Consider the following 22184-nt stretch of genomic DNA (forward strand, 5'->3'; position numbering starts at 1 on the left):
TGTGCTGTGAGAAGGCAAAGGAGTACATGTTGAGTAGGCAATTAGTATTGCCAAGGTTTGTACCTACATATGGGAATGATCAAGTTATATATATTCTAGTAATTGTATTTCTTGTTGAATCCCCAGCTCATCAATGATATGAATCCTATATCTCACTTGCCATTTAGCACTTTGTAGAGCTTACAAATGTATTGGAATTTAAAGCTTAAAAAGGGAACTGAAATGAAAAGTCTTGATATTAAAAAGCAGAACATTCGGGGCTGGGGTTATAGCTCAGCAGTAAAGTACTTGCCTCGCACTTGTGAGGTATTGGGTTCGACCCTCAGCACCACATAAAAAATAAATACATAAAATAAATAAAGATGTTGTGTCCATTTTTAAAAAAAAAGCAGAACATTTGCTAAACTGCATTATGTAAATCAGAAAGCAATGACCAACATTAAAATAATGGTAAGATTATGTTCCCATGTACATACAATACTACATGATTGTTAATAATCATGATTTCAAAATATATTAATACAGGAAAATACTAATGCTATGATGATAAGTTTATTTATAAGCAGGATACAAAATTATATGCTCATTAGTTAAAGTGAGGTTAAGAGTGGCCTATTCATTGGCACTAATTCTTTCCAGCTATAGCTTCCACTCTTGCATTTATTACTTTTATAAAAAAGGGGACAACTACCATTTTTTTCATTTATAAAACAGATATTACAGATGTTAATACTTATAAAGTGCTCTGAACAATGTCTGGCACATATAAACAATGCAATATAAAGTGTTCATTGAATAAATTAACAATTAATTCATGTGTACATGTACTTTGGCAATGAAAACATGATTAAAGTTTGGATATAATAGGCCAAGACTCTTCTAGTTCCTCTTTGGCTTGGACTCCTTTTCTGAAACAAAGTACTGATGTTTCTGCAAAGGTATCAAAATCACAAAGCCAGATTTCTATAACCTCAAACTAAGGAATGCTCTCCTATCTCTCATAAGGTTCACCCTTTCATTCCCTGCTTCTCTGCTCTCCAGACTTCTCCTACCTCCTCAATTCCGCTTCTGCCTCCTCTATTTTTATTCCTCTCTTTCTTTTTCCTTTGCAAAAGCCCCTCCAATTTATCGCTGGCCAGGGCCCAATGCAGATCTGGCCCCACCCTGTCAACCCTCTTCCCTCTGGTCAGTCAGGCCTTCCTGACCTCTCCAAGATCCACATATTCCTTTCTCCCAAGGACCCCTACTCTGCTTGGTTTTTTTTTCTTTTCTCCTTCCCCCTCCTCTCTCCTTTGTCACATCATCATCCCTGTCAACCATTCCATGTTCTCCATTTTCCTCCTCTTTTTTAAGCTGGAACCCAAGATTTTCATGGAATTCAGCCAGTTATGCTTGTCTGGACCCTTTCCATGATGATATTTATATAGAAATACATAAATAATATTTATATCTGTGTTGGTATAAGACATATATGATCCAAGCTAGATTATTATTATGTACTATTATATTCATTTTTTTCTTTTCCTTGTTTTTTGTACCAGGGATTGAACTCAGGGGCACTAGACCACTGAGCCACATCCCCAGCCCTATTTTGTATTTTATCTAGAGTCAGGGTCTCACTGAGTTGCTTAGTGCCTCACCCATGCTGAGGTTGACTTTGAACTCATGACTCCTGTCTCAGCCTCCTGAGCTACTGGGATCACAGGCATGCAACACCATGCTCCACTTCATTTTTCTTATAATTAAAAAAAAAATTAAAATATTTTGTGGGCTGTGAAAAGTAAATTAGACTGTAGGCACAGTGCTTGTTATGTCCCATAGATAAGTCTGACTTACTGAAACCTCTCAACCAAATCCTTCATTTGGCATTTGGAGGAGCATGTCACTCCAAAATCCTTAGAAACACAGTGCTTAACATTTATAATAATTTTATTCTGGAATGAGCAAACATGAGGCAATAAAGCTTAACTAACAATGTAAGGTAATCCATTTACAAGAAAGATGAAAACAATCCAGAAATGAAAATGTATACTTTAACCCATCTAGAAGAAGTACATGGTACAATTTATGGCACGCCTTAGGAGAAATGGTTTTAAGCATAATGCATTTAATTTATTATTAAGCAATAATAAAACTAGGTTTTGAGCAGATAACTATATCACATAAACACAGGAGCCTATAAACAAAGTGACAGTTTAAATGTGGATATGCTGCAAATTATTCTTATACTAGCAATTTCTCAAATTATAAATCAAGTGTAATTTAGTTAGTATTACTTGCTACATATCTATAACAAAGAGATGAAGGCACAGCTAGCACAACAGATTAAAGCCTCTTGAGAGGGCTTGGGGAAAGGAGGCTATCAGGTTTTATTGATTCAAAGGAGAGGAAAAACCAAACATATAAATCTGCTATAAATTCTGGTAATTTTCCATAGCTGGAGACTAATAGTAACCTGACAAAAGCCATGAATTTACAATAGCAAGTTATTCACATGCTTAGAGAGCTCACCTCCTTCTACATTTCTTGACAAAGTTTAAACCACTGTAGTGTTAGGTGAAATGCATTGCTAAATATATATAAACATTATTTTATATGAAAGTACCAAGAAGAGATACAGACACTAAGATTGCAGGTGATTTATGATTAAGTGTTGGTTATTTTAACTGCCAGTTATTAAACAGAGGGCTCACAAATTCCAACCATTCTACTTCAGCGATCGATGTCTTCTGCCTGGGAGACCAGGTCTTGGACTTTTGCACCATCAACTGCAGCCACCTGGATCTCCTGTGTGATTCTGTCAGAAGTCAGGTTATTACATTCTCTGAACATCCCTTCTTGCTCAGCCTCAAGAGCTTCTCCTGTGAAGTATAACACAGCTCTTGGGATGACAAAGGTGCGCAAAGTGTGAGCAATGAAAACATCTTCCTCATCCTCATCGGCATCTAGGCCCCATCGGAGAGCATTGAAGAAATTGAAGAAGGATTCTCGGGGAAATACCTGGGTCGTGGTACGCATCAGTCCCCAAAACCTGTGCTTCTGCTTCTTCAGGACCCTTTGCACAGTGACATTCTTTCCCTCCTTCCAGTCTATTTTGCAGCCAATGCAATGCTCCACCGCAGAACCCCTAAAGGGGTGGGGATCTGAGTAATCAAGCTTAGACTTGAGCATGTATGTTTTGGTTAGCACCTCATTCGTAAAGTAGTCATTGGGTTCAAAGTGAAATTCCAGCGTGAAGGTGAGAGGCTCATCAGGTTTTGAATACTTGACTTTCACATCTTGCAAGAGCTTCAGAATAGGCTCATCATATTTCTGAATCAGGGGAGTGATCTCCTGTACATTCTTTAAAACCGTGAGCCAGAAATCAGGGATCCCTTTAGGATCTTCTTTCTCTGCGTCCATATTATGTCCCTCTCCTCCTCCATACTCCCCAAATACCTCCTCAACGTCCTCAAAACCCTCCTCACAATACTCCTCCAAGTCCTCATACTCCGAATTCTCTTCTGGACCATCCACCTGAGCCTCAGAGTTCTCTGCCACCTTATAGTTACAGTCTGCGACCGTGGATTTCACCTCACATTCCTCTTTCGTGGGCTCATACAATGCATTGATGATCTGACGTCTCTTTTCCAGTAAAGGCCCATAGATCTTGGCAAATTTCCTCTCGATGGAATGAAATTCCTTAAGGTACTTTGCCTCCAGGCCGGCGGATTTAGCCTGAAGCTTTTTGAGAGCGTACACTCGGCACTTAACTGCCAGAGGCAGACTCTCAATAAAGTCCGCGTCTAAGGAGTACCCCAGCAAAAGCTGCGGAGAGGCTGGGGCTGCCACAGCGCCCAGTAATGGACCCACTGCACCGGCTGCGCCTTGTTCTCCGAGCCCTTCCATCTTCAGCTTTTCGACGGGAAAAGACTCACCAAAGTGAAGAAGACGGCTTAGCTTGGTCCGTAGGCACCAGCGGGGGCCAACACAGAGGCGGAAGAGGTAACGGCTGTGGAGAAGCTGGCGTAAGGTGGAGCACGCCACGGAGGACGAGGCGGGCGCTATAAGAAAGCAGGCGTAGGGCGAAGGCAGAAACAGCCCACTGAAGACCTTTTCCACTAGCTGCCGTGGCAAAAAGAGGAGGTGCCGTAAACCGACTGCACAGAGAACCCTCTGAACTCCTCTTTTGGCTTCACAGCTCACCCTATTTGCTGAATGATGGTGATTGACAAGGTCTCGTCCAATTAGTGACTAGATCCAGCACATCTCTAGCGCCACCCACCTTCCCAGAGGTAGCAGCTCCAAGACGGGAGGGGGATTTACTGAAGAAAATTCGGGAGGGGAGGAGCTGGTTGAAACTGCTTGAACAGTAGTTTCAAGAAAGCCTGAGAAAATTAACCAACAAGAAAGGAGACCAGAAAGGTGACTCAAAAGTCTTCTGTTCAAATACATGAACAAAGAGAAGGGAGAGAAACACCAAAATATTAAGAGTGGAAATCTTTAGGTGATGTGATTCCCCAGGGATTTTTAATTTTCGAATTTTGATTTTTCAAAATTTCTTTGAAGGTGTGCATTCTTTTTAGATTTGAGCCAAACTAATATTATTTCCTGGAGAGGAGTGGGTGAGATGGAATGAGGATGGAAGAAAGAGAAGACCTATGGTGACTGGTGCCCACAGTCAAATGTATATATGACTAGTTAATACTTTACCTCTGGGTTATCAACATCCCAGAGTATTCCTGCTGAATTGCCAATTATGTTTTGTCCATGATGGTTATTTTGGAGTCAAAATAAAAGGATGCTCCAATGTGATGTTAAGGAAAATGAAAACATTTGCCTTGAAATTCTGAATAGCTTGTAAATATTTAATGACCCAGCACTAGGGAAAAGGTTAAACACATGATCATGTGTTCAGAAGATGACATAACTTGGAAAATATCCCATTACAAATTCCCTAAGGTAAAGAAAACAGGGTGGCTTTTTGGGGGCGTTGGGGGGTGTGTGATACATCAATACAGATCAGGTATAACAAAGATTTTAATTGTTAAAGAAGATTTATTTCTTTTTTTTATTTTAAATTTTTTATTTATTTTTATTGGTTGTTCACAACATTACAAAGCTCTTGACATATCATATTTCATACATTAGATTGAAGTGGGTTATGAACTCCCAGTTTTACCCCAAATGCAGATTGCAGAATCACGACGGTTATACATCCACAATTTTACATAATGCCCAATTAGTAATTGTTGTATTCTGCTACCTTTCCTATCCCCTAAGAAGATTTATTTCTTTTTTTTTTTTAAAGAGAGAGTGAGAGAGGAGAGACAGTGAGAGAGAGAATTTTTAATATTTATTTTTTAGTTCTTGGCGGACACAACATCTTTGTTGGTATGTGGTGCTGAGGATCGAACCCGGGCCGCACGCATGCCAGGTGAGCGCGCTACCGCTTGAGCCACATCCCCAGCCCCAGAAGATTTATTTCTGATTTAACAGTTTATTCATTAGTGTTGTAATAGTTAGGATGTCAGTGTATTTATTTCCAGATTTTTAGATATGTGTGAATGTGTTTTAGATTTAGAAAAGTATAATTACAGTATTGTTTCAGTGTTTCTCCTCACTTTATCTCACAGCCTCCCTTTTAGGTGATGGGTTTCTAAGGTGATTGGTGGTTTTATATTTGAGGTGTTGCCTTATGCCATTTTCTGTACATCCAGATTTTCATTAAACAAACAATCTTGATGAGAAGGAGGAAGAGGAGAAGAAATGAGATTTGTAGAAGAAAAAGAGGACAAGAATGAGATTATTCCCACTAGGGTAAATGGTCCATGTTAGGGAGTCATAAAGTTGGTAGGTATTGCTTAAATAGAATATGAAAAAAAGTTGTTGTTTTCCTCAAAAACTATCATATCAATAATCAACTACTCTCTGTGTGTGCTTGCACATGTTCAATTAAAACACATTGCACTCTTCAAAATTATGATTTAAAAGATTATCTATTGGTATTTAAGTAATTAAAATTGTTTAGTAAATAACAAATGAAATCAAATGAAGAATACATTCATTTACATGACTTCAAAATTGTAAATTTCTCCTTATAGTCACAAGCAGTCTTAAAGTCAAAAGGAAAACATCTTTAACAGTACATGAAATTAAACATTGTTAAGGAGAAGTAATCAACATATACTAGGATTCACCCTTATCAACTAGCAACTTTGGCTATAAATCTTGTTCTTAAGTTCATGAAATTAAACAATAATTTCTCTCACCACCTCAATAATCTTGACACTTGCTGCATTAGTGCTAAATCAAGACTTCTGTGCTGTTTTAACAAGTATCAGAATGCTATATCTGGAGATGCAGAATTTGGGATAATTTAAATTTTGTCTTTTGTATGCTTGTCAGTATTTCTGACCTATTAGTTTTGCTAATGATGAGGAGAAAAGAATGGAGTCCCAGCCTTTTCAACAGAAAATAACCCACCTCCCTTCAGAAGGAGCCCAACTCAAATATGGATTTGGTCATGGGAAACACTAATTCACTACTTTTAGTGTCTTCTGCCCCATTTATATGTTTTCTTTAAATATATGCCTTGCATGCTCCAGGCATTTCAAAACACTTTAATTCCATAATTTATTTTCTAAATAACAGCAGGCTAAAATTTTTGGAACTCTTATCAACCTAGAAATATGTTACTGTATTAGTCAGGGTTCTCCAGAGAAATAGAACCAATAAGATAGATCAGATAAATAGATAAAAGATTTATTAACCATCAGGAGAGGAAAATATGCATTTATATTTTCTTTTATAATCGTATAATTGTCTTTAAAATTACTCTTTGTTTTTTCATGTACTTTGAGAAACAAAAGTAGTTTTCAGAGGATCAAGAAGTTTAATACAAATCCTCATGATACCCAAGTACAATAGCAGAACACAAGTAACACTACTATACTCCTTCTGTTTAAACTTACATTTGGGTTGCTTTTTATATATTATCATTCAAGTAAATGTGATTTACACACATTATAATTCCAGAATGTTTTAGGAAGCTTTGATTGGCATACAGTAATAATTCAGTAACTACTGCTAACTCCTACTTTGCAAAAGATTTGTTTTGTATAGTGCAGCTTGTTTTATCTAGTTCATCCTTCATTTAACGATGAAAATTCTTTATCTTTGCCCTCTTATAGAACTTTAATTAGCTGAAAATGGAAGTCCTATATAACACTGTAATAATTCTAATTCTAAAATGATGGAATAAAAACAGAAAACCAGATCAACACTCTAATTCACACTAAGAACAGTGACAGTAATATCAAATATACACTTGCTGGTCAATTTGATTGATTGATTGAATGATTGATTTCAGAAACATCCTTCAGTAGGTGGTATATGGAAATATACCTTACCAAAAAAAGGGCAACTTAAATACTATGGTCTAGGTTTAAGATATTAAGTTTATGGAACAATGTGTGGGCTTCAAGAAAAACAAAATCTCCAATGAATCAATTGGGCTATCTTCTAAAGACAGCATAGCTAATACAAAAAAAAAAAGAAAAGAAAAGAAAAGAAAAGAAAAGAAAAGAAAGAAAGAAAGAAAGAAAGAAAGAAAGAAAGAAAGAAAGAAAGAAAGAAAAGAAAAGCGTCCCCCTTGGAATATATTTATAGTAGAATGAAGAAAATAACAAATTAATGTGAGTCTGGATTTGAATTCTTTATGCATAGTGGTCAAGGGGTTTTGCTGGGCTTTTAAATCCCCAATATACTCATACCACTTTGCCATCAAAAACACCATCTCTATGAACCTCCCCAAAATAAATGCACAGACATTTTTTTTCCATAGACGAAATCACACCATTTCTACATCTTACATAGTTTATGTTTACATGTTGTCGTTATTATTAACCACATAGGACTAAATAACAAAAATTAAATCCTATATATAACTTTAGTTATTTTTTCACATTATAAATTCCCTCTCCTTCATGGCTTTGCTGTATATGAACTCAAAATAAACTTTTGGAAAACAAATGACTTATATATGAGTTTATAGGTAGAGAAATACCTTATTTTCAGACTTTAAGTGTTCTCACCACAAAAAAAGATAAATATGTGAGGTATTACATACGTTAACTAGCTCTATTCATTCTACACAATATATATGTTTTCAAAACATATGGGGCTGTAGCTCTGTGGCAGAGCACTTGCTTAGCATGTGTGAGGCACTGCATTTGATCCTTAGCACCCATAAAAAACTAAACAACAAAAAGCATGCTGTCCACCTACAACTATTAAAAAATTCCCATGATGTATGTGATAAATATATACAACTTTAATTTGTTTAGTAAAGATAAAAAACTATAAAATTATTGTAAATAAAACTTTGTATTCCTGTTTTAAAAAAAAGAAATTGCTTAAATCCAACAAGTATTCCCAATCTTTTTCAAAATGTGTTTTATAAATGCCTTTTTATTTGGAACCTGAGAGATTTATTATGAGTCCATGACTTATTATGAAATCCTCACCACATATTTTCCCCACTCAGCTTCTTCATCAGAAAATGAAGCCCTGAGTCATATAATGTTGGGAATAAATCACAAATTTCCCAAGTCCCTCCTCATGCTTTATAAAGACTAGTTAAATTTACAAAACTCATCCAGGAAAACTTCTCAAAATTTGGTGAATGATAATAGTCTTGAGAAAGAGAACAGGCAGGTAATCTAGTACTCACAGTACTCTTCTGCCTTACATAAACAATCTAACAACACCAATATAAGAAAAAAGCCACTGACAATGATGGATCAAGATTAAAAAAAAAAAAAAACAAACCTCTGTAGAAAAATACATGGACAGTGTTCAAAGCACAAAAATGAGCAAAACACTCCCTTATCTTGGCCAGTAGGAGTAACTGCTTCTACATTACTGATTATAGTTTGCTCTTTAATCATATAGACTTAGCTTGCTTACGCACTCACCTGAATTGCCTAATGCAAATAAAAATCCAATAATAAATCTTTTTTAAAAAAAATTATTTGTCGTTGGACACAATACCTTTATTTTACTTATTTATTTTTATGTGGTGCTGAGGATTGAACCAAGTGCCTCGCATGTGCTAAGCAAGCACTCTACTGCTGAGCCACAACCCCAGCCCCCCCCAATAATAAATCCTTTTAAACAGCCATTGTTATGTGAGTGCCTGAGACCATCCCTAAATTCAAAGATCACTACTAATCACAGAACTTGGCATGTCATAGACTAATTGCTAAGTTTTATTTTAGTGAAAGGATACAAAGCAAAATCAGCAGAGGAGAAGGGCTCATTGGGTAAAGGTCAGATTCCTCTTTGAGTGGTATCATACTATACACAATTCCTCCAACAATGAGTTGTGACAACTCCTGTGAAGTGTTGTCTAGTGGAAGCACATAACATACTGTTTCCCAAGGTTTTCACTAGGGGTTAATCACATATGCACCGTCTTCCCAGCACATACAAAATTTCACACTCCCAGAAGAAAAGCAGGTAACTCAGCACAAACCATACTGTTTTTACAAAATATTTAGGCATAGCAAGTGTGTGTGTCAACTAGGAAAGTTTACAATTAGGGCAGGAAATTGGTTACCCAACAAATCCCCAGACCAAGAATACAAATTGTAAGCAGGTTTTTCTGTGTGTAGCAGCCTTGGACCCGCTATGTTAATTCTCTTTTCCACAATTCACCCCCAACCTTGGTTCTTGGACAGGGTGTCTTCATCAGTAAGATCCCAGTCAGCAGGACAAAAATAAATCTGTAGTATTGATCTCAGTTTATGCCCTTTAGGGGTCCTGCATTTAGCCAGTCCAAAAAAAAAAAATCCATTAACCACAGAGATCTACTTTAGACAGCTAAGTGTCTTCCTACATGAGTTTTTGTATTAACAATTTTTAGAGCATGAGTCAACCAATAAAGTATAGCACAACTCTGACCAGTAAGTCAAAGCTGACTTGAATGCCTTCCAAGGCTATGGCAACATAAAAACAGAGCACACATGAGAGAAGAACAATATCAGAGGGCATGAATGTTACCCCTGTGCCCTCTGGTATTAGGCAATTGTTAGTTCATCCCAAGGAAAGCACACATAACTCAGAATGTACAGATTAACAGGACCTTCAAAGTGACTTCCCCCAAAGGCACATCTTCCCAGGATTTTCAGTCTAGTCTAATTAATTCATTGTAGCCCTTAGTTTTAGACAGACTGCCTGAAGGCAGTCAGTTCCCCAAAATTTTGTTTGTCCATGATGTCAGTATATCTGTCTTGTGTCGATACATAATTCAGATGTGATCTTCATAGAAAATGCAGGATCTGGGACCACCCATACTGTCTTATAATCAGCATTGTCAGATATGATCTTAGGCTCAGCAGTCAGTTTGAATTCAAAGCACTCTCAGTAGCTTGAAGATAATACTTATGCTTTCACTGGGGAGGAGGAGAAAGCTTCTAGGAGCAGTTCTGACAAACCAAGGTCTCTGGTGCACCTTATCCCTCCTTACCTGCCTCTCTGGGAGTCTGTTCTCTGTTGTTTTTTCAGTTGTTACAACTGAAACAGTTGTCTCATTCAGTAATCATAATTTACATTTTTCCCAATCATTTTTTTGGTCTCACCTGGATGATTCATCTGGATAAATTTTATTCAAGAAGGACCAAAGTATTTTCATGGAAAAACAATTGTTTTGATCAAAGCCTAGATTTTCAAAAATGTTCAAAATGTGTTTATACAGTCCCTACCTCTTTTGTCCTGGTCATTTATCCAATGACAGTCAAAAAAAGAATCATTTCTTTCTGAAAATATCCATATTGAATATTTAAACTATGTTACTAAGGTGTGTTTAACAGGAGAAAGGCAAGGAAAGTAGACTTTGGCAACCAATCCACAATCACAAACTGCAGCTAATCCAGAGTCAAATAGAACAAGTCAACAATATCCAGCCATCCTTAAAGAGTCAAGTGTCTAATTTGTCCTAAGTAGGTAGACATGTCACAGCCCTGTGCTATGCTTCTCTTACTTGTAACTTTCAGCTAGAATTACAAGTTCAGAATACAATTAATCTCTGTATTGGAAATGAACTACTCAAAAGTTCTTCAAAAATTCTGTTAAAAGGTCACATTAGAAAAATCCCTGAGCAGCCATATGTAACCCAGATAGTTTAGTCAACATCCAGGATGCTTTCACAGTATATATTTTCACAAAGAGGAATGTCTTAAATTTGCAAGTCTTGATTTGTGTTCTGCTTTTTTTTTTTGGTTTTGTTGTTGGGTTTTTTTCTTTTTTTTAAGAGAGAGTGAGAGAGAGGGGGACAGAGAGAGAGAGAATTTTAACATTTATTTATTTTTTCTTAATTCTCAGCAGACACAACATCTTCGTTTGTATGTGGTGCTGAGGATCGAACCCGGGCCGCACGCATGCCAGGCGAGCGCGATACCGCTTGAGCCACATCCCCAGCCCTGTGTTCTGCTTTTCAAGTGGAGGAACAATTTTATCCAGTTTCAATTCCGAACAGTTAGTGTTGAGGCTCAAATGGCATACAGAAAACAGCATCAGGTTTCAGATTAGAGTCAGGCATAGGCAATTAGCAACTGCAAATACAGAAGTTCAGCCAAGTCAGAGGCTTTTCTTAGTCATCAGCAAAGGAGATACCTTGAAGGACCAGCTGTGTTTCAAGTTCAAGTACCAAGCCAGGTTTTCCTAAGCTCTTTTTACCTTATCATTAGAATCCAAATTGACTTCAACCATATGCACATCAGGACAAAACAATCAATAGGCTATGGTGGAGAAACATTTCACTTCAACATGAGCTTATATTTTTTAATATTTATTTTTTAGTTATAGGTGGGCACAATATCTTTATTTTATTATTTTATTTTTATGTGGTGCTGAGGATCGAACCCAGTGTCTCACGCATTCTAGGCAAGTGCTCTACCACTGAGCCACAGCCACAGCCCTTCAACATGGTCTTATTAACAAGCTAAAAAGTATTTTTTAAATATTCTAATGGTATATCTTCATCTGGATTTGCCTATCTTCTCACAATGTCTATATCTCTTTGTATAAAGGCTGTAATAAGGAATAGTCATACCAAAGATCATGAGTTACATAAATTTGTTCTCTTCCTTATGCTGAGAGTTTAAGTACTAATCTGCCCACCATCAGGTAAAAGCAAGGGAATTATGTTGCATTAAACTTTGTAGATTTCCCTGATCATGATCATCCTGCCACAATTTATGAAATTAAATGCATATACATTTAAAAAATTATTTTTATATATCTTTTTGTTGCTGAAGGACCTTTATTTTATTTTTTAATTTATATGCATTACTGAGAATTGAACCCAGTGCCTCACACATACTAGTCAAGCACTCTACCACTGAGCCACCCAGCCCACAAGCATTTAAATTTTATGTTAACTTTCATTATGCTTCCACATATAATAAACAACAATGTGGAAAGGTGATTTTTTCTCATTTTTTAAAATTTTAAACTAATACAAAAAATATAGAAGTAGTTATATATTTGTGGAGGACCATGTAATGTTTAATACATGTGTGTATTGCATAATGTTAAAATCAGGTTAAACATATCTATGTCCTCAAATATTTATCATTTGTTTATGCTCAAAACTTTCAAAATCATTTCTTCTAGCTTTTTGACATGGACAGTACATAATTGTTACGTATAATCCACATACTGTGAAATGGTATCTAAGAGCTTCTTGCTTCTATCTAACTATAACTTTGTACCCATTGATCAGACTTTTCCCATCCTTTTCTCCTCTACCACTGTCCTGGCTTTTGCTAATGACCAATGTACTCTCAACGTCTGTAAAATCAATATTTTTAGATTCCATATATAAAATCAGGTGGTACTTATCTCTCTTTGACAAGCTTATTTCATAATAACTTAACATAATAATCTCATAATAAATATGTTATCTCAGATGACTGGATTTCACCCTTTTCATGGCTACATACTATTTCTTTGCATATGTACCATATTTTTTTATCATTCATCAAATGATAGACATTTAGGTTGTTTCCATTTCTTGGCTATTGTAAATAGTACTGCAATAACCATGGTAATGCAGATGTCTCTTCAACATACTGACATCATTTCCTTTGGGTATATATCCAGGTGAAGATTGATGGATCTTTGGTAGTTCTATTTTTAACTTTTAAAGGAAAGTTCATACTATTTTTCATAATGGCTGCACTAATTTAAATTTCCATCAGTGGTGTGCAAGTGTTCCCTTTTCTCCACATCCTTTCCAAAATGTGTTATATCTATTGCCCAGTTTTTATTATTTTTTGATATTGAATCTTTAGAGTTCCTTATATACTCTGTATATCTGGATTTCAACTCTTGCCAGATGGATACATTGCAAATATTTTCTCCACCCTGTAGGCTGTCTCTTCACTCTCTTCAGTGTCCTTTGCAATGCATAATTTTTTTTTTTGTACCAGGGATTGAATTGAACTCAGGGGTGCTTAACCACTGAGCAACATCCCCAGATCTTTTAATTTTAAAATTTGAGACAAGGTCTCACTAAGTTGTTTAGGGCCTTGCAAAATTGCTGAGGCTAGCCTCAATCTTGTGATTCTCCTGCCTCAGTTGCTAAGTTGCCAAGGCTGGCTTTGAACTCCCTGTCCTCCTGCCTCTGCCTCCCAAGATGCCGAGACTACAGGTGTTGTGCAACTGTGCACAACAACAATACCGAATATTTTCATTTGATGTAATCCCTTTTGTCTATGGTTGCTTTTGTTTCCTATGCATTTAGGGTCTTGTCCAAAAAATTCTGCACTATCAATACTCCATCATATATGTGCAGGGACAAACTTCCTCAACAAGACCTCTAAAGCTTAAGAAATAAAATCAATAATCAATAAGTGGAATGCTGTCAGGTCTGGGGCTGGGACTGGGGCTCAGCATTAGCGCACTTGCCTGGTGTGAGTGAGGCACTGGGTTCAATTCTCAACACCACATGTAAATAAATAAAATAAAGATCTATCAACAACTAAGAAAATTAAAAAAAAAAAACAAGTGGAATGCTTTTGGACATCAAAGAAAACAATAGAGTGAAGAGAGAACCAATAGAATGAGATAGAATCTTTGCCAGCTACTCCTCTGACAGGGATTGAGACTCAAAGTCTCAATGTCAAAAAACAAATTAATCAATAAATGGGCAAAAGAACTAAAAAAATTCTCAAAAAAAAGAAACACAAATGGCCAAAAAATATATGAAAAACTGTTCAAATTCTCTAGCAATCAGGAAAATGCAAACCACTCATCTCACTCCAGTCAGAGTGGCAATTACCATGAATATGAATAATTATAAATGCTGGTGAGGATGTAGGAGAAAAGGTACATTCATACATTTTTGGTGGGAAATTAGTACAACAAATTTGGAAAGCAATAGGAGATTCCTCAAAAACTGAGGATGGAACCACCATATGACCCAGTTATCTCACTCCTCAGTATTTATCCAAACGAACTAAAATCAGCATACTATAGTGATACAGCCACTACAATTTTTATAACAGTACAATTCTCACAACAGCCAAATTACAGAACCAACCCAGGTGCCTGTCAACAGATAAATGAATCCACAAAATGTGGCATATATACATAATGGAAGTTTTCCCAGCACCATTTGTTGAAGAGGCTCTCTTTTGCCAATGAATGTTTTAAGCACCTTTATCTAGTATGAGATAAATGTATTTATGTGGGTTTGGCTCTGTGTCCTCTATTCTGTACCATTGTCTACATGTCTATTTTGGTATCAATACCATGCCGTTGTTATTATAAAGCTCTGTAGTATAGTTTAAGGTCTGGTATTGTGATACCTCCTGCTTTACTCTTCTTGCTAAGGATTGCTTTGGCTATTCTGGGTCTTTTATTTTTCCAAATGAATTCCATGATTGGTTTTTATATTTCTATGAGGAATATTGTCAGGACTTTAGTTGGAATTGCATTAAATCTGTATACTGATTTTGGTAGTATGGACATTTTGACAATATTAATTCTTTCTATCCGAGAACATGGAAGATCCTTCCATTTTCTAATTTCTTCCTCAATGTCTTTCTTTAGTGTTCTGTAGTTTTCATTGTATAGGTCTTTCACTCTTTTTCTTAGATTGATTCCCCAATTTCTTTGAAGCTATTGTGAATGGGGTAGTTTTCTAATTTCACTTTCTGAGGGTTCATTACTGAAGTATAGAAATGCATTTGATTTATGGGTGTTGATATTATATCATGCTATTTTTCTGAATTCATTTATTAATTCTAGAAGTTTTCTGGTAAAGTTTTTTGGATCCTTTAAGTATAGAATCATGTCATCTGCAAATAGTGATAGTTTGTGTTTTTCTTTTCCTATTTGTATCCCTTTAATTTCTTTTGTCTGTCTAATTGCTCTGGCTAGAGTTTTAAGAACTATGTTGAATAGGAGTGGAGAGAGAGGGCATCCCTGTCTTGTTCCAGTTCATAGAGGGAATATCTCTTATTTTTCTCCATTTAGAGTAATGTTGACCTTGGACTTTAGCATAAATAGCTTTTACAATGTTGAGGTATATTCCTTCTATCTCTAGTTTTTCTAGTGTTCTGAACATAAAAGTGTGTTGTATTTTATCAAATGCTTTTGCTGCATCTATTGAGATGATCATATGATTTTTATCTTTAAGTCTACTGATGTGATGAATTACATATATTGATTTCCATATGTTGAACCATCCTTTCATCCCTGGGATGAACCCCACTTGATCATGGTGCACTATTTTTTAATATGCTTTTTTATGTAATTTTTCAGAATTTTAATGAGAATTTTTGCATCTATGTTCATCAGGGATATTGTTCTGAAGTTTTCTTTCCTTGATGTGCCTTTGTGTGGCTTAGGTATCACGGTGACACTAGCCTCATAGAATGAGTTTGGAAGGGTTCCCTCCTTTTCTATTTCATGGAATTATTTGAGGAGTATTGGTATTAATTCTTTCTTATAGTTCTTGTAGAACTCAGCTGAGAATTCGTCTGGTCTTGGGCTTTTCTTGGTTGGTAGGCTTTTGATGGGACCTACTATCTCATTGCTTGAAATAGATCTGTTTAAATTGTGTATGTCCTCTTGACTCAGTTTGGGCAATTCATATTTCTCTAGAAATTTGTTGGTGTCTTTGATATTTTCTATTTTATTGGAGTATAAATTTTAAAAATAGTTTCTAGTTATCCTCTGTATTTCAGGGGTATCTGTTGTGATAGTCCCTTTTTCATCACAAATTTTAGTAATTTGAGTTTTCTCTCTCCTTCTCTTCATTAGCATGTCTAGGAGTTTATCAATTTTGTTTATTATTCTCATTTACCTCTGAGAATTTTTTTATATCTCCTCCCTGATTTCTTCTATCTATGCATCATTCAATAGTGTATAATTTGGTCTCCAGGTGTTGGAGTAGCTTCTATTTTATCATTGATTTCTAATTTCATTCCATTTTGGTCTGATAGAATGCAGGGTAGCATCTCTATTTTTTTGTATTTGCTAAGAGTTGCTTTGTGGCATAACACATGGTCAGTTTTAGAGAAAGATCCATGTGTTGCTGAGAAAAAAGTGTATTCACTTATTGGTGGATGAAATATTCTATATAAGTCTGTTATGTCTAAATTATTGATTTTATTATTGAGTTCTATAATTTCTTTGTTTAGTTTTGGTTTGGAAGATCTATCCCATGGTGAGAGTGGTGTGTTCAAGTCATCCAGTATTATTGCATTGTGATCTATTTGGTTCACTTTTTAAAAATATTTTTTGTAGTTGCAGATGGATACAATTACTTTATTTTATTTATTTACCTTTATGTGGTTCTGAGGATCAAACTCAGGGCCTCACACATGCTAGATAAGTGCTCTACCATTGAGTTACAAGCCCAGCCCCTCTATTTGATTCTTGAAATTGAGAAGGGTTTGTGTAATGTATATAGATGCTCCATTGTTTTGGGCATAAATATTTAGGATTGTTATGTCTTGTTGATGTATGATTCCCTTAAGCAGTATGACATGTCATTCCAAGAATATGAGACTCTTGAAGGCATCATATTGTTGAGTCTTTCCTTTTAATCCAATCTGCCTATGTCTTTTGATTGATGAGTTTAGGCCATTAGCATTCAGGATTATTATTGAAATATGTTTTGCGTTCCCAGTCATTTTGGTTTGTTTTGGTTTTTTACTTGATTTGATTTCTCCTTTGATTGGTTTTTCCTTTAATGTAGTTCCTCCCTTAGCTGATTTTCATTGTTGTCTTTCATTTCCTCCTCATGGAATATTTTTCTGAGGAGGTTCTATAGTGCAGAGTTTATCACTGTAAATTCTTTTAACTTTTGTTTCTCATAGAAGATTTTTATTTCATCATCAAATCTGAAATAAAATCTGAAGCTTAATTTTGCTGGATAGAAGATTCTTGGTTAACATCCATTTTCTTTCAGAGCTTTTTATGTTTTTCCAGGATCACCTAGCTTTGAGGCTTTGGGTTGAGAAATATGCTGAGATCCAAATTGGTTTTCCTCTGTATGTAATCAAAGCTTTTCTCTTGTGGCTTTTAAAATGCTATCCTTATTCTGTATGCTATGCATTTTCATTACAATGTGCCTTGGTGTGGATTTGTTGTAATTTTGTATATTTGGTGTCCTGTAAGCCTCTTGTATTTGATTTCCAATTTATTCTTCATGTTTGGGAATTTTTCTGATATTATTTTATTGAAGAGATTGTGCATTCCTGTGGTTTGTATCTCTGTGCCTTCCTCTATCCCAATAATTCTTAGATTTGGCATTATGATGTTATCCCATAATTCTTGAAGTTTCTGTTCATGGATTCTTATCATCTTCAGTGTGTGGTCAACTTTATTTTCAAGAGTGTATATTTTGTCTTCATTGTCTGAGGTTCTGTCTTCCAAGTGATCTAGTCTGTTGGTGATGCTTTCTATTGAGGTTTTCTGTTTGTTTATTTGTTTATTGTTTCCTTCATTTCAATGATTTATGTTTTTTTTCCCAGAATCTCTCTTTCTTGAAGTAATCTTTTGCTACCTGTATTTGCTTTCTCATCTCTTTGTTGGATGATTAATTATTGCCTGGATTTGCTCTCTTTTGTCATTGTTTGATTTTCAGATCATTTAATTATGTACATTCTAAAGTCCTCAGACATTTCATCTAATATGCTCTCAATGGATTCTATTATCATATCATCTTGGTTTGTTTGGGGCACTTTCTTCTTCCCTTGTTTTTCATGTTTTCCATGTGTCTTCCCTTCTAGCAGTGTAGATCTCTGGTATTACAGTTTGTACCGTATAATCTTATAGTGTCTCTGGAGGTTCCAATGTCTCACCTTTAAGAGGGAGATCAATATTAACAGCACCCAATGCAAACAATATACAGCCTTAAACCAAATAGCTCCTATTTAGATAATTACAGTTTTATCACAATAAACAGGAATTATGTGTTCAATTATTATCTGCAATATAAACAACAGGTTTACAAAAGTGTCTACAGATTCTAATGGTGGACATTGGGAGAAATGTGGGGGGGGGGTGTAGTGTGTGATGTTCATGAATTAGGAGATAAGAATATAGAAGTACTAGATCATAGAAAGAGTGAAAGATGAATCAAAAAAAAGTTGGCTCTTAATAGGAGAAAAGATAGAAGGAGGTGGCCAAGTGCAAGGCTCTCTTCTGCCTCTGCAACAAAATGGTAGCTGTTAACACACCTACCAGAGATACCACTAGTTTACCTAATCCTGCAGGTACCTTGGGGATGGTATTCTGGATCCTGGCTGTTATCCCTAGATGAAAGCAGCCACATCTGTACTTGATGGCAGGGTAGTGTCAATCCTATAAGTACCTTAGTGTTGGGCTTCCAGCCGTGGACCAGTGTCCCAAGATAGAAGCTGCTACAACTAAAGATGATGATAGCAGCAGTGGAGGTCACTGGAGAGGGTGTTGGAGGTATCCCAAGATGGCAGTGACCACTTTTGGAGATATGGCTGAATGGGCAAGCTGAAAGATGTCTTTGAGCAGTCTCTTGGAGATGCAGTGCTATGGTGTATAGGCATGGTCCTCAGTGCCATGAGCAGTCCTGTGCCAGCGCCTGTGCCTGGGCTCCTCACGAGCTGAAGGGGTGGTCCTGGGCCTGGGCTTGGGCTCTGAGCTGGTCAGCAAGACTGTCCTGGGCCTGCCTGGGCTCCACAGAAGTCAGTAAGACTCCATCCCTATTTCTTTGAGGAATCTCCATACTGCTTTCCATAGTGGTTGTACTAGTCTACAGTCCTATCAACAGTGTACAAGTGTACATTTTCCTTCAGAGCCAGTATTTATTGTATTCATATTACATTCATATTTTAAATCATTGTTTAAAAAATGGAGTGAGATGAAATCTTAGTGTAGTTTTGATTTCCCTTTCCCTGATTATTAGAGATGTTGAATTTTTTTTCATATATTTGTTGGTCATTTGTGTTTCTTCTTTTGAGAAATTTCTGTTTCGTTCTTTTGCCCATTTATTGATTGGGTTATTTGTTATTTTGGTGTTAAGGATTTTGAGATCTTTATACCTTTTGTATATTAATCATTTACCAGAGGAGTAGCTGGCCAAGATTTACTCCCATTCTATAGATAGAGCCAACCAATCTTTGACAAAGATGCCAAAAACACAGTGTATAAAAGATAGTCTCTTTAATACATAGTACTGGGAAAATAGGATATGCATATGCAGGAAAATGAAACAGGATCCCTACCTTTCACCACATACAAAAATTAACTCAAAGTGGATGAAAGATCTTAATTTCATACTTGAAACTGAAATTATTGTAAGAAAATTTAAAGTAAACACTTTAAGACATCTGTATAGGTAATTTTTTTGATAAGGAAACAGAAGCAAAAATACAAATGGGGTTAAAGCAAACTAAGAAACTTCTCCAAAGCAAAGGAAACAACAGAATAAATAATGTATAAAATGTGAGAAAATATTTTCAAACTATTAATCTGACAAAGGATTAATATTCACAATCTATAAGGAACTCAAAACGTAATGGTAAAATAATAATCTGATTTAAAATGGGCAAATGATTTGAAAAAACATTTCTCAAGGTATACAAATGGCCAACAAGTATATTTAAAAATGCTCAATGTCACTGATAAACAAGAAAATGCAAATAAAAAAAACAAAATAAGTTATCATCTCATCCCAGTGAGAGAGAATGGCTATAATTAAAAAGGCAATAACAAATATTGGTGAGGATGCAAAGGGAAAATTCATGTACTATTGGTAGGATGATAAATTAGTAATGACATTATCGAAAATAATTTGGAGTTGTTTCAGAAAACTATCGTACTGCTGGGTATATATCTAATGGAAATGAAGTCAAAGAAGTACCTACATTTTCATATTGTGAAGCAAATTCACAATAGACAGAATATGGAATCATCTGAAGTGTCCATCAGTGAATTAACTTATAAATAAAATGTTATATGCACATGCACACATATACCAAAATACATATGATGGAATATTATATAGCCACAAAAAAGAATGAAATCCTGCCATCTGAAGCAACATGGATGGAACTGGAGAACATTCTGTTAAGTAAAATAGGTCAGGAACAGAAAGATAAATACTATATATTCTTTCATATATGTTAAAGCAAAAAAGTTGATTTCATAGAAGTAGAGAGTAGAATAGTGGTAGCTAGAGATCAGGAAGGGTAGCATTATAAGAAGATAGAAGGAAGTTTGTTAATGTGTACCAAAATACAGTTAGTTATATGTGAGGAGTAAATTCTAATGTTCTACAGCACAGTAGGGTAATGATAATGCACAGTGATTTACTATACATTACATAAAGAACTAGAGGAGTGGAATTTGTAGTTTCTTAAGAGAAAGAAATGATAAATGATGGGGCTGGGACTGAAGCTCAGTGGTAAACTGCTTGCCTCACATGTGTGAGGCACTGGGTTCGATCCTCAGCACCACATAAAAATAAATAAAGATACTGTGTGTTCATCTACAAAATAAATATTTTAAAAAAGAATATTTTAAAAAAGAAATGATAAGTGTTTAAAAAGATGAAAATGTTAATTTTCCTGATTTCATCATTGCACATTTTTGCATATAGGTATCAAATTATCCCACTGTATCCCATTAATATGAACAAATATTATATGTCAATAAAATTTAAAACAAAAAAGCAAGGCCTTGGGGATTAAAAATTGGTACATAAAACCTAAAGGGGTAATGATTCCCACTACTTCTCCATTTCAATTGCCCACTTTTTCCTGGTCTTAAACCTAGAAAAAATAAGATTACTACCACCTTACTGATGGTTCACCATATTCAAAAGTCCACCATACCCAAATATTATTAAAGTTCTACCCAAGTAATAACTGGTAATTTTTTGCTATTATAGATTTGGATATACCCTATTTAGTGCCTATTTTAACAGCCTCTTGGTTGCAATTTGCCTCCAACTCCAAAAGGAGACAACACACATTTTCTATGTTATCCATGGGGTACCTCCACAGCTCTGCCTTAGTACAAAATCTTTGCACGCAAGAATTTAACTGTTTCTGCCTTTCTCCAGAACACATATGTCATTACATTAATAAGACATTCTCTTCCAAGGAGATTCATTTGATACACTCATTAAGAACATACAAATTTTATTTAGCTTCACTGATGCCAATGGTTTCAAATCAGTCTATCCCAAATTGAACCCCCTCTAATAAAAGGTTCTATCATCTTTCCAAATTAAAATCAATAGACATTCCCATAGCACTTTTGAGGATTCCTTCATTGTTGAGGCTTTCAAAAATTCTTCCCACGTCTCTCAGAGTCCTTGGCCACTTAGGTCAATTATAATTTGCCCAAGGGCTTCTAATGGAAAAATGCCACCCTTATCTCCATGCTAAACACCTTTAAAACAGAAATGTCAACTATATTCTGGGTTCTTCTAGAAATAGAGACTTTCACAAACCCTGAGCCTCTGACTCTCTATATCCAGCTGCCCATTATTCTCTGGGCCCCAGAAATATCACCCTGCAAGCTTGGCATTATCAAGGCCTCCTTAATACAAGATGGAGACAAACCTGGGCCTTCTGACACACTCCATTTGCAGGAGGGGATGGCCTCTCTGTCTTCAGTCCCTTGCCACATGCCATAAT

The 22184-nt window shown here is 35.8% G+C and overlaps 1 protein-coding gene across 1 annotated transcript; it reads right to left on the reverse strand.

Annotated features, from left to right (window-relative positions):
- Positions 1–1911: 1911 nt before the first annotated feature.
- Positions 1912–19276, reverse strand: LOC101969149 (nucleosome assembly protein 1-like 2). Its single transcript, XM_078033939.1, has 3 exons — positions 19140–19276; positions 18875–19016; positions 1912–4233 (listed from the first exon to the last, which is right to left on the reverse strand). Exons 1-3 carry the CDS (start codon positions 19274–19276, stop codon positions 2713–2715), a joined length of 1800 nt encoding a protein of 599 aa, XP_077890065.1. The 3' UTR covers positions 1912–2712.
- Between the last annotated feature and the right edge of the window lie 2908 nt (positions 19277–22184).

The sequence above is a fragment of the Ictidomys tridecemlineatus genome, chromosome X (assembly GCF_052094955.1).
Source record: "Ictidomys tridecemlineatus isolate mIctTri1 chromosome X, mIctTri1.hap1, whole genome shotgun sequence".
NCBI classification, from domain to species: Eukaryota; Metazoa; Chordata; class Mammalia; order Rodentia; family Sciuridae; genus Ictidomys; species Ictidomys tridecemlineatus.